At 45.7% G+C, this 13,756-nt stretch overlaps 1 protein-coding gene across 1 annotated transcript; it reads right to left on the bottom strand.

Moving 5' to 3' along the window:
- LOC8059740 (inositol transporter 4) lies at nt 5,142-9,570 on the bottom strand. The gene is made up of 4 exons (XM_002461866.2): nt 9,349-9,570; nt 8,757-8,913; nt 7,034-7,104; nt 5,142-6,907 (listed from the first exon to the last, which is right to left on the bottom strand). The coding sequence occupies exons 2-4, from the start codon at nt 8,887-8,889 to the stop codon at nt 5,387-5,389; spliced, it is 1,725 nt and encodes a 574-aa protein (XP_002461911.1). The 5' UTR covers nt 8,890-8,913; nt 9,349-9,570; the 3' UTR covers nt 5,142-5,386.

The following is a 13,756-nucleotide window of genomic DNA, read 5'->3' on the forward strand; positions in this document are numbered from 1 at the left end:
ATTAACAGGCGTGCTCAAGTGGAGACCTAGTCCTTGTTCATGGGGTCTGACTCATGGCCAGTCATGGCATGCTTCAGGTTCTCAATGGTCAATCCATATAGTTCTTGGGTCCATTTTGTTTGATCCGAGGGCCTATCACCTTTTGTTTAGGGGAACAACATGGATCAAAATACCAACCAACACTCAAACGTGGGTCAAGATGCCTTGGCACTCGCACGCTAGGGTACTGGTCACTAGTGGACCTATCTGTTGCCATCCCTGACTTTGTTTGTCCTGAGGTGGCTATCGAGCCCACTGGTGGGCCAGTCTTTGTACCTCTGGACCGTAAATGGGCCATAGGGGCGTTGAAAGGTCATATATGGCTAGAGGGGGTGAATAGCCTATTTAAAAATCTACAAAGCACTAGAGCAAAGATTACTATAACAAAAGGTGTAATACAATTTTGCTCTAGCTCTATAACAGGTTGCAAGCCACCTATCCAACAGTTCTAGTTTCTAAGATCACTAGGCACACAAGAGCTAGGTCACTACAAGCTACACTAGTGAACTAAGCTACACAAGGCAAAGCTAGCTACTAAAGATAATTACACTACTTTGCGGGAATGTAAAAAAGGGAGGATGCGATCTTTGTACCACCATGTAGGGGATGAACTAGTTCACCGATATATGAACAATCAATCACTCGAAGAATGTCAATCAATCACAACTGAGACATCGATTATTCTCACGAGGTTCACTTGCTTGCCGACACGCTAGTCTCTATTGTGTTTACCAACACTTGGTGGTTTGACAGCTAAGAGGTGTAGCATGAACCTTGTCCTCATCGAAGCGGAGCAGTCGGTCCTTCACCGACTTAGAGTTGACCAAATGTTCAAGGAGTGTTTGTTGGTGCAAAAATTGGCTTCTGGCTCAACAATCTCGATGGCTCTTAGAGGGTTTGCAGAAGCCAAAGTCTAGACCTCCTAAGCCTCAACACATGAGCTTAGTTTGGTGGCTTAAATCTAGGGCGTGCTAGTCAGTTTGACCTAAAATTGACAAGGAAGAAAGAATGAATATCAAATTATGGAACCTGCCCACTGTTGCCACACAGTTCTAAAATATATGGCTCAAAGAAGCCATTGATTAGAGGAAACAGACTAAAAAGTCAACTCCTAGTGATAATGCGTTATGACATTTGTTATTAAGCTTTTATAGATTTAATCGAATAAATGAATCTACGAGTAAAAGCTATTGGAACGGCTATTTAGCCGATATGCTATTTGTATGCCAAAAATAGCTTACGTGTCTTTATCTTTTTATCCATTAGATAAACGATAACTTATTAAAACTGGTCTAAAGGTCTGTGGTCTTAATAAATTACTTTTATAAATATATTAAATCCATATTCACCTAGTCTAAAGGCCAGCGGGCTTCAATAAATTCAATACGGATCACTAGTTTATTTAATACTATAATCACATTTATACATGTGCACTATTCATTAAAGCTTAACTGGACCGGCTATTTAGCCAATGCAGGATCCATGAAGCACGAACAAGATCTATTTAATTACCACATTAATCATGATTAAATAAATATCTCACATGCACAACATATGACAACCAAGATCAACAGAGTAGTTATCTTAAATTTGCTTAATGATCATTGTTTATTAGGATTTATGGTAAGCGTTTAGATTTTAAGCTCAAACTAATCCGTTAGATCTTGATTGGGCAGAACATTGTTATGATAAATAAAATATTAATCTTTAAACAATATTGATACTTATTGAATCTATTAAATTGTCAATTTAATAGAGCCGATAACTAACTTAAACCGATCTTTGTAAGAGATTGAAACAATGCAGTCTTACACATAAGATCTAAGTCGATAACTAGTTCAAATTAAGCTTAACACAAGTTCGGATGATGCAGCCGTGATAAATAAAACATGAACCATGACAATACTTACAAGCAAAACAAAGGTCAAAATCAACCGATGCAGCTCCATTTGTCGAAGGTCTTGTCGAGATCTACTATTACTTCTACTCCTAAAGTTGGTGGCCAGAGCTGAAAAGAGTTTGTATTATGATTGTGTATATTCTTACAAGGATCGAGTTTCTAATATTTTTGAGCCCGGAAAACCTAGTCACATGTCCTAATATTACACGACTACTCAAAAAGGTAATCCGGACTCTAATTCTTTTCTTACAGTGAAAACCCGATACGTCTCCTCAGGTCTTGCTTTGATTCAATATCCTCCGAACGACTGGTTTCACCTGCACTCCCGTTTAGTCGATCCACTATCCGACCGTCCCTCCTTTCCACGAAATAGGCCCACGGGCAATTCCTTGACTCGCCAAAATTTGAGATTAACAGTGCTTAGTGACATCCTTGAAATAACTAACATGTCACTATTTGCATAGAAGAAGTCGATGAGCACTGCTTCCTATTTAGGAGACAGGGCGGCGCTGATGCGCACTGTCCTGCCATCAGAGCAATTGGGGTCAAGAGGGACCTCCTTAACCCCCTCGACGGGCTCAAACGAGCCAGAAGACCACTTGGGGTCAGGGGCCTCATTGTTAAATGCCTCCAAGTCTACCGCGAGAGCCTTGGATTTGATGATGGCCTCGATGTACACGCAACACTTGATGTCACACTTGTAGGCATGCTAGAACGAGGCGCCGATGGTGACGACTCCATTGGGCCCCGACATCTTGAGCTTGAGGTAGATGTAGTTTGGGATAGCCATGAACTTTGTGTAACATGGTCTCCCAAGAATGGTGTGGTAGGTACCGTGGAATCCCACCACGTCAAAAGTGAGGGTCTCCTTGAAGTTGGAGGAATCCCCAAAGGTGACGGGTAAAACAATCTGCCCAAGCAGCATAGTTTGTTTTCATGGCATAATGCCATGGAAAGGTGCTCCGGTCAAGTGGAAGAAGGACCTGTCCAGGCCTATGGCGTTGAAAGTATCAACATACATGATGTTTACGCTACTACATCCATCCATTAGTACCATGGAGAGTTGAGTGTTGCTAATGATGGGGTCAACAACGAGTAGGTAGCATCCCAAGAATGGGACGTTGCCTGGGTAGTCAGAATGGTCGTAGTTTATGGCGAACTTGGACCAGTCAAGGAAAATGGGTGTGACAGGCTCAGCGACGTACACCTCATGGTGCTCCAGCTTGTGGTGGCACTAAGTGTCATACGCCACTGAGCCACTGAATATCATGAAGCATTTATGACTTTGGGGAAGTTGTCATCATTCCCCTAGTTGTCGTCCTTGTCTCCCTTGGGCTTATTCTTTGGGTTGCCCTTCTTTGTGCCCCTAGTGAAGTGCTTCTTCATCATGATGCACACTCCTTGAGGACATGGTTGACCGAGCCCTGGTGATATGGGCATGGCTCATCGAGCATCTTGTCAAAGACCCTCAGGGTGCCTTGTGATAGCGTTTGGTTGTTTTCTGCGCTCGACAGTGGCCACGAGGTTGCCCTCGCGCTATGACTTGTTCCTCCTTTTCTTCTTGGAGGAGCGTCTAGGGCCGCCCTCATCGGTGTCCTCCTCACACTTTCCCTTGCCCTTAGAGGAGTCAAAGATTGCCCCTACCACTTCCTCACAAGAGGCAAAGTTAGTGGGAATGTCTAGGAGCTCCTTCATGGTGCGGGGCCCTGGCGCCCTAGCTTGTAGACAAGGTCCTTGCAGGTGGTCCCTACAAGGAATGTGCTTACGACATCGACAGCAGTGGGCAGCTCAGTACACTACCAACAAAATGTCTGATGTACTCGTGGAGAGTCTCATCTTTCTCTTGCCGGCAGCTCGTGAGGTCCCATGGGTTGCCAGGGCACACGTATGTGCCTTGGAAGTTTCCCACGAAGATGTGCTTTAGGTCTTCCCAGTTATGGATGCAGTTGGCTGACAAGTGTTCTAGCTAGGACCGTGCTATGTCAGCTAGGAAGAGCGGGAGGTTGCGGATGATGATTAGTGCCATCGGTCTAGCAAGCGAGCCGGTAGTCATCGAGCTAGAGTACAAGGTTCGTCTCCCCACAGTACTTGATGAGATTATTGGGGGTCAGAAGCGTGCCAAAAACGACGTGCTATGGATTTTAGACCTGAAGACTCGAGGACCTAGTGGCCTAGGGCTCGGACTTCGGTCCTCATCGCTGTCGTAACGGCCACCCCTATGGGGCTAATAATCATGGTTGGCACCGTCCTCTTTATGTCTCCTATGCGCATTGAGAATGCCGCACATGTCGTGGATGAGGTGGTCGAGGATGGATGGGGCACTGGGTGCGGGTTTGGGCTGCTCCTGGTGAACGAATGCTTCCTTCTTGTGTGGCTCTGTGGGTGTAGCCTGACTTGGCTTGGGCCTGCACCGTCGAGACGCAGAGCTTTCTGCCTGCTACACGGTGGCGCACACAAAGAGGGTGCGTAACTCCTCGTGCGCTCCTCGTCCCTCCAAAGTCGATGGCTCCGACATCTCTTGGAAGAGTATTACCTTGGCGAAGAGCGGTGGCTGTTCGCCGTTGTCATCGTTGACGATCTGTTGATGAATGTCACGGGCCCTACGGTGAGCGTCACCGCCATCACAACACACGAGTCCTTGCTCGAGTGCCGCGTGCTGCTGCTCTAGTTGCTACTGCTCCTCCTCGAGCCTTCTCCTACGCTCTTGGAGTTACTCCATCTAGGGTAGCGGTGCTGCCGTAGGCCCTCATGGTGGCGGAGGCAGAGTGTGATCTCTTTGTCCCTCCTCCACGGGCTCTAGCTGTGTCATGAAGCACTCGCGGGAGGGGTCGTTCGCCGGAGGCCTCGAGGAGATATTCACAGTTTAGAAAAAAAATGACGTAGTTCCCGAGGGGGCTCAAACAAGACAATAGGGGCCGCCACAAGTTGACCTTGCCATCCAGGCCCCTTCGTCCTCGCCGAGGTGCTCCAATCCAATCGGCAACCTACGCCTGCACCCCACTAGTGCTCTCGGAAGCACGCGCCTCGTTGGCATGTAGGCGTAGGTTCCCGATCACCTCGGACATTGGTCAGGCACGTCTCAACATTGGCCCCATGGGCGTGCTTTGGCCGGGCCCATGTCGTGCTAAGCGGCCCGAATGACCATCTATAACTAGAAAATTGTTTTCATCTTTTTTTTCCTCCTCTTTCTATATGGTAAATCTATTTCAACATTAGCAAATGACTTAATTGGGAGACAAAATTTACAATAAGCATATACCATCGAGACTGTCCTAAGGGAAACCATTTCATAGTTTCTGGGTTAGGACTAAACCTAGAATATTGATCTGTCACAAAATAACTATTGACCCTATAGTCTATGGCTTCTCTACAATTAGTTTAATAAATAAAAGATGAATAAATGCAAAGCAATCGCAAACTGCTTAGCCCTATCGTATCGGATATATATTAGGCCTTGGAATTGAACTTCTTCCAGGCCTTGTAGTCCTTGCTCCCTAGCATCTGCTCCACCTCCTCGAACTGCAGCCCCTTGGTCTCCGGCACCAGAAGGAATATGAGCAGGAAGGCCATCGCCGACACGCCGCAGAAGAGCAGGAACGTGCCCGCCGTGCCCAGCGCCTGCGTGAGGCTGAGGAACGTCTGCGTCACCAGCAGGTTGGACGTCCAGTTGGCCACCGCCGCGATGCCGCCGCAGACGCCCCGGAACCGGAGCGGGTACACCTCGGAGTTGATGAGCCACGGCACGCTGCCCATGCCCGGCGAGTAGGACACGATGTACGCGCCCAGCGCCACCAGCGCCAGCCACCCGAAGGAGCTCGGGCAACCACGCGTGTACCACTCGCGCCGCCCCGCCCGGCACGCCCGCCGCGACTCGTCCGACGTCCGGAGGCAGGCGCCCGGCAGGAGCTTGTCGGTGTCCGCGGCGCAGAAGCCGCATTCGGAGGGAGCCTTGATGCACTGGGTGCAGGTCCACTCCTCCCCGGCCACGGCGGCGAGGTCGAACTCCGGGCACGTGCCGTTGGCGCCGAAGAGCGCCGTCCCGGCCAGGCTGACGTCCGGCGAGTGGCTGTCCACGGCGAAGAAGACGCCGCTCAGCATGCCGAGGCACGCCACGACGCCCGTGAGGCTGAGCAGCATCAGCCTCCGCCGCCCCGCCTTGTCCACGAAGAACATGCTCACCACGGACCCGGCGGCGTTGAGCCCCGAGGTGACGAGCGACAGCGCCAGCGCCGTGCTGTTGGACGCGAACCCGGCGAGCTGCACGATGGTCGGGCTGTAGTACATGACGGTGTTGATGCCCACAAACTGCTGCGCCACCTGACAGAGCACGCCCGCGGTGAGCCCGCGCCGGACCACCACGCTGCCGAACGCCTTCCTGAGCGTGCCGGCGAGCCCGCCGCCGCCGATGGACCGTTCCTGCGCCATGTCGGCCTCCACCGACGCCCTCAGCGCCTCGATCTCCTCATCCACCTCCTCCGGCGGGTACACCTTGCGCATGATCTCCTCGGCCTCCCTTTTCCGGTCCTTCCTGTAGAGCCACCGCGGCGACTCCGGCAGCGCCAGCATGAGCACGAACTGGAGGAGCGCCGGCACGCCGGCCACTCCGAGCATCCATCGCCACGTCCCGCTCACCTTGGTGAAGGCCAGGTTGATGAGGTAGGAGAGGAACTGCCCCGCCGTGATGAGCAGCCCGTTGGTGCTCACCAGCGCGCCCCGGATCCTCGCCGGTGAGGCCTCGGAGATGTAGAGCGGCGACGTCATGGAGGCCATCCCGACGCCAAGGCCGACCAGGACCCTGCCCACGATGATGACCGGGGGCGCCGGCGCGAAAGCCATGACGATAGAGCCGGCCAGGAAGAGCATGTCGGCGATGAGTATCGACGGCCGCCGCCCGAACCGGTCATTCATCCAGCCGCCCGCGCCGGCGCCAACAATTGCCCCCGCCACCGCCATGCTCACAATCGTCTCCTGTTGCCATGGAGATGGAGGAGCATCGTCCCACTCCCACGGTTAGTTTCTTCTTGCTTTGCATTGATTTTTTTTCGTGGCTCGGGAGTCGCGAGCAAATAGCAAGAACAGAATTGAAACAAGTACCTGCAGCACGGTGCTTTTCTCGACCTGCTCGAAATCGTCTCGAATGTACAGGAGAGCTCCTGATATGACGCCTGCGTATAGTAGAGATACCCACAGGATTGTAAGCATTATTAGAGGCAGATGACATTATGAATTTCGTTTTGAAATAAAACAACTGTTCGCAGGGTTCTTTTTTTACAGATTTGCAAGAAAAAAATCAGCACCATAAATGCGATATTTGAGAATTTTGGACCAAATTTAAACAAATTTTTAAAATTTTGGCACCTATTCGACTCGGGTTAGTTGTTATGCTCTCCACCCTCCACTATTTGTGTCCACCTAACATTTAAAGTATTGTTTTTTATTTACTCCCCCAGCTATTTTAGTTGCTCTACATTATTCCTTAATAAGATTTTAGTCTCCACTCATCAATATTTTTGATAGGTAATAAAGACATATAATAAGTTAACCCAAGATATCAAAATGGAAAGAATCCATGATTAAAAAAGCACATTTGTTTCTTTGACGACATTGCGCTATCACATCAAAAGTTTAGCTTAAAAATCAACTCACATATGGAGAAATAAAAAAGATAAACAAGGATTAGATTGGATCAACTGAAATTGTTACATATAACCTAATTGGACGCATCTTCTAGCTTGCCTAGCTTTACTCTAGTTTGCACTAAGGGTGATCTTCTACATCTCCTACAATTTGGGGATTTAAGGTTTGGATTCAGGAGTGGGGACACTTGGTGGTGATGAAGCTAGGCTATCGCGGCAGTGGATGGTGTGGGCGTCAGGTACCTTGTCAATGGGTTCTGTCGGCATCTACAGGACATGACTTGGAGGAAAGAGCAATTGAGGAGGTCACTGGCGACAAGTGGCAGCACTGTAGAAAAGAACAAGAGGCTAGAAAAAGCAGAAAAGGAAGGAATATATGGTGGGTTGTTTGATTGGGATAAGGATAACCATTCTAATGTCTAGTATTTTGTGTGTTATATTGTGGGCTAAAAAATATCTTGATAGATGTTGGACTTTCTTATTTATATTTGAGAATATTTAATTGCAATCATGATTTTAGTGTTATTAATGAGAACAATATTATGTATCTATTGACAAATTCCTTATAAATCAATTGAATTTTCATCCACACAATTTTGTTGAGATTTTGAAGGTTAGTGTTTTAGATTCTCATCATCCTAGTTGTAAAAAAAGTAAGAGAGACTAACAACCTAGTGGTTGATGCGGCCAAAGGAGTGGCACAGTTAGGTGGTGAGGGATGCCACGAACCACAAAAAGGTCTAGTCCATTGGGCAAGGACGAGGAGAGGGCCATGGCCCCCATTTGTTAGTGGTTGCGATGGTGGATGGTAGCAAATCCAATAATAATGAATTTGTTGGGTCCACCAGAGATATGGAGGAGACATTAGGAAGGCAGAAGGAGCACAAAGACAGTGTGATGGTAGAGGCACGGAAAGGCAAAGCAGATTTATTGTAGTGGTACTCTAAGAGTGTTTGCCCAAAAAAAGTGAATTACAGTTATTTGAGTAGCAAAAGTCCTAGGGCTTATGATGCTAACTAGATGAATTTTGAGGCTAAATGTCTTTCATTGGAGAACTACCATGGGTCTACTATAATAAAGTTGAAATTAGCTACGAAAGTTCAGCACTGCAAAGTCAGAGCAAGTCGAATCATGCGTTATAGTTTTTAAAAGAATGGACTAAGAATGATAGTTTGACGGACCAGTATCATAGCCGAAGAGGAGACCACCAATGCCCGCGGAGAAGGCAAGGCGAAGTATGAAGGGCTGCTTTGACGTCAGGTAGAGCAAGTCCCTGAACTCGGTGCTCTCTGCTTTGTGGATGCCACCTTCCATGCGGTGCGGCGCAGATTAGAAGACCTGGAAATAAATTGTGGCAAGGGACATGAAGAACGGAGAGTACGTAGTTTCTAAATATAATCTTGTGTTCTTTCAAATCAAATAATATAAACCGGAGCAACTCATGCATTTAACAAATTAAAAAAAATCTTTGAAGCGCAGCTCTCCTACATTTTTGAAAAAATAAATTCAAATAAGTTAGAAACCTCTATTTTCTAAATGTTCCGACATATCGACAAATTCCAGAAAATGTTGTTTCCCTCGGTTTCCTTGTACACACACAGCACAAGAATGTTAGCTACAGATTTAAACTAATTTATCATGTTTAAATATATTATTATCATCATCATAATTTATAGTGTCCCCATTTATTTGAAATCATAAATAGATGCCTTAATTAGCTACAGAAAATATAGTTTTCTTAAACTAATTTGTCATCATGTTGCAGCGTGTCACCTGTGATGTGATGTGCGGCAGGAAGGCTTTTCTGCTGGAATTCACCTTGATCGCCGCCAGCTTCGATTCTGCAATATTCTCCTGACGGCGCGAGAGCACGATGGACCGGCGACTGATTGGCTGTTGCCGCCGTTGGTGCCCCCAGATTCGAATTCGCAGCTCCGTTGGGTCGTCGTCGTCGAGAATGGACCGGGAATTCAACGCGAGAGGCATCAGGAAGGGTTACCACAGCGTTGTCACCGGTCTCCTGCACAAGTAGTAGCTCAGCTTTTAGGAGCGCTAGCTATCGGTCTATCAGGCGCATGCATGTCGTGTTTGCCAAATTTAGGACGACATGGATCCTATTTCCGGGCCGGGCATTGTGGGAATTCCGGCATTGTGCATACGTGGAGAGCTACTCATGTCTGCGAAGTCTGCACGTACACAAGGGCTAGAAGCGTCTCCGAGAGTCTTTCTAAATCTTATTCTCTAAATCATCATTTAGAGAGTCATTTGAATAAAAATCGTTTTCTATATTCTTTTACTCTCCAACAGTTTTGCTAAATTTCATGCGCACTCTAGAGAGTCATTCTCGTTATATTTGGCTAGCGAAAAATCCGGAATAGACAATGACTATATTTGGATGACCATTTAGAGAAGCTGTTGGAGGATAGTTTTTCACCAAAATTGCTATTCCTAGCATTTAGGAAGAATATAGAGAGTCTCTTGGAGATGCTCTTAGGCGGAGGAGCCACGGTGGGGGTGAGACAAGGAAACATATAGATTGCATATTATGGATCATAGATTAAATGATTGGGTTCGTTATTATAGAATTTGAACACTAAAATTTAAGTCCTTAACTTGGCACGGGTATTTATATTTTTCTGAATTTATTTTAGAAATTAATGGTGCTATGTTTTTAGTGGTAGGTGATGTCCCCGTCGACAGCGAGGCTCATGTGTGGTGACTTCGTAAATCTCGATGTTGGCTCAATCCTTCGAAGATGCTCATAAATATCAATGGCCACAAAACCCTTTGGGTTGGAAATCATAGCATATATGCGATAGACATGAAGCAATGCTATATACTCATATATCGAGGCTAAGGGTCTACTTGCGATAGCTCCACGAACTCCACATTTAACAAAAAATAGCTTTACTCTATGAAAAATTACCCAAATATTTTAGTTCCACTAGATCTAGATTCACCAAAACGGATAGTTCCAGCAATTTGTAACTTTAACAACTCAATATAAGCTAGCAATAGAGGTGTACAGTGAGAATGAAGCAATTTAGTTTCCAACTACAAAATGTCCACTAAAAAACCTAGTAGTACCATATTCACTTTCTCTTATGTTCACGAAACAAAAAAAACATGGTTGTCCTCTGACACATTTCTTCTATGTTCTCGACATGAACAACAAACAACACGACTTGCCCCCAGCTCCCCACAACCGCCTCCTTTGTCAGCACCATTTGGCTTCTATCCCCTTCTAGATGGTTAAATTTTTAATATGTCATCAAAATATCAAGAGATTATATGCACAACCATTTTATAGTTCACAAATCAAAAACGGAAAAGTCAAGAACTATGGACACATGACAGATCCCAAATGGTCCCTTCAAGCTTAATTGTCCTCTTATTTGCCTCTTCAATTGATCATTCTGAACCATTTTTAATTAAAACAATAACCTTAGACTCTTGGACAAAGAAAACACAGTTATTTAGTTGAAACATATCTTCCAAATTTAGGGGCTTTGCATTGCTTGAAAGAATCAAGAAAAAATAAATGGAAGGAAATATGAGTTGGAAACTTGCAGTTTTTTGTAAGCCATGCGTGACTATAGTAGTCATGATGTAGCAATGTGGTGTCTAGTGAGGAAAGGGGCTCTGGCAGCAATATTGCATCCCTCTATGATCCAGCGAATGCCTATATGGATTGAATCATAGGACGTTAGCTTGAAGAAGCACAACATCAAGTAGAAACACATTAAGTCAAACATAAACAAATATTCCTTTGGATTTGTGCTTAATAACTTATAATGGATTACATGGGCTAGAATGCTTGCCCTTTTGGATCCTTGGGCCCTGGGCTACATGGATATGGCACCAGTTACACCTCACGGCTCATTTTTGTTTTTGTGTCTATCTTCTCACCTATATAAACATCTCAACTCCCCAAACTCTAAATTATTTTTCATGTCCCCGCCGCCACCATCTCGTCGTCCAGTATCAATTTAACTTCTTTGTTTCGACCATATCAATGACAAATCGCACCCGACTTCGCTTACTTTCCTTGTTTGTCCAGGTTATCCCTTTTTAGCCTTGTGCTACCATCTTAATTTGAATTGTTGCACTTATATCTTGAATCACCTAGGTTCCATTGAGAATCTTATTTTAGAGCAAGGGGAAAGTGAATCCGCAATACCTAATTTTATTTCCCCCCAAAAAACAATCATGTTGGATCTTGATTCCTCAGTATGAAAGTTAGAGAGTTTACATTGCATAGTTTTTTTACAATTTTGGATGAATAGGTTCTGGCACTATCCGTCAAGAACTAGAGATAGGAGGTAGCAAGGCTAATCATTTTCACCTATAGTGGATTTGGATGAAGAGTGAGGAACCTGATAGAATTCATCCATAGTCACAGGTGGTAGAGGAACACTGATGCAAAAATATAAAGTATGATATTAACGACTCTAGGTCTGTGTAACAGTTATAGAGGTCATGTATCTAGCAAGAGCAATGGCATCATTAACAAAGGCAGGTGGGCAGGTGTGGGATAGGGCTAGCTCTAGATGACAATAGGATATGTATGTGCGGAAGTATGGGAATCATAGACATACTTGGTAGTAGATTGTTATGTGCAATGTATCTAACTTTTGTAGTTGATTTCATAATATTTTACATTTTTAATACTCACTCTAGACATCATTTTGCACAGAATGGTGAAAAACCATAATAGCACAGGAGGACGCATCATCGACTCGCTGCCTGATGATCTCTTCCTAATGATCCTCCTCAGTCTCACTACCGTCGAGGCCATTCGCACCTGTATCCTCTCTCCGATGTGGTGTGATCTTTGGACACGACTCCCAAAGCTTAGTTTTCATGACATGAAACTAGCACCCTGATTTTAAGCTTCCCCAATCTTGTTGAGGCCGCCCTAACGTAGGCCTCTAATGTCCTCAAGTTCATTGAAATTTGCATTGCCAATGGGCAACCTAGATGTGCCACACTTGTGCTCTTGGGCCCGTGCTATGGCCCCACATGTTATCAGCCAGTTCAAGCTTACTGTGGTAGTTCTAGATGCTAAGAGCAAGGTCAATAACAGAGCCAAGTGCTTGACTATAAGCCAAGTGATCAGAGTCAAGTTATACAGTAAGTTGTCTCATACTTGTCTCTAAGAAACCTTCTCTTTCCTATTCCTCCTCACAACACTTGCTATTTGGACCCACCACTACCTATGCATCCGTGGCTAGCTTGATGCTTGCATAAGAGCCAAGCTATCATCTCTCTCATATCTTCTCTCCTCCACATCAACATTAACTTGGCTATGAGCCCATAATTGTACAGTTCTTGACCTTCCATATGCTCCCTAAGGGCTAGGTACATCCACTTGTGCCTTATGACCAACACGCAGAACTTAGGCTTCTGATGCCAAGCACAGGCAACTTTGCCTTCCTAAACGCCTTGGACCTATTCAATATTTGCTTTGGTGATGGCAGAGCTTCCATGGGTGACATCATCTCTTCGAGTTGCCCCTAGGTGCAGTATCTACAACTATTTCATGTCACAGGTGTCACAGAGCTCAACATTCAATCCAAACAACTCTTGAAGCTGCATCTACTTGTACTCCAGGACCTAGAGCGGTTGCACATTGTAGCCATGAAACTCCATGTGTTCATAGTGTCATGTTGCTATATGCAGAAGGGCAGAAAAGATTCGGCTGACACTGAGTTGATAGTTGTTGCTTCGATTCTAAAGGATGTCACTTGGCACTACTACGCCCAACATTTTTAAGGACAGGTCAAAACCCTATGTAAATGTGGCTGAGCCACCCACTCTTGTCTAAGTGCTCTTACAAATCATCGATTTGTGAGGGTGGTTCTCTGACGACCCTTACAAATAGCATTTGCAAGGGCGGCTGGTGTTTCTAGACGCCCCTACAAATGTATTTGTAAGAGCGGCTCACAACACCAGCCTCCCTTGCAATATCTATTTGAAGGGGCGACTAGAAACACTAGCCGCCCTTACAAATGCTATTTGTAAGGCGGTTTTAGTACCATACACCCTTATAGTAAATTTCTAGGAAAGACAACACACACACACACACATATATATATATACATATATATATACATATATATATATATATCACCGACGAGCTCGATGAGTTCATCATCCTTGTACGTGTCCCTTTTCTGAT

The sequence above is a fragment of the Sorghum bicolor genome, chromosome 2 (assembly GCF_000003195.3).
Source record: "Sorghum bicolor cultivar BTx623 chromosome 2, Sorghum_bicolor_NCBIv3, whole genome shotgun sequence".
Lineage (NCBI taxonomy): Eukaryota > Viridiplantae > Streptophyta > Magnoliopsida > Poales > Poaceae > Sorghum > Sorghum bicolor.

What these genes read in the sequence shown, in the direction of transcription:
- LOC8059740 (XM_002461866.2), bottom strand. Translation starts at nt 8,889, where the DNA reads ATGGAAGGTGGCATCCACAAAGCAGAGAGCACCGAGTTCAGGGACTTG. An exon ending in CCTCTTCGGCTATGATACTG is followed by an intron (nt 7,105 to 8,756) that starts GTCCGTCAAACT and finishes TACTATACGCAG; the next exon opens with GCGTCATATCAGGAGCTCTC. An exon ending in AGAAAAGCACCGTGCTGCAG is followed by an intron (nt 6,908 to 7,033) that starts GTACTTGTTTCA and finishes CCATGGCAACAG; the next exon opens with GAGACGATTGTGAGCATGGC.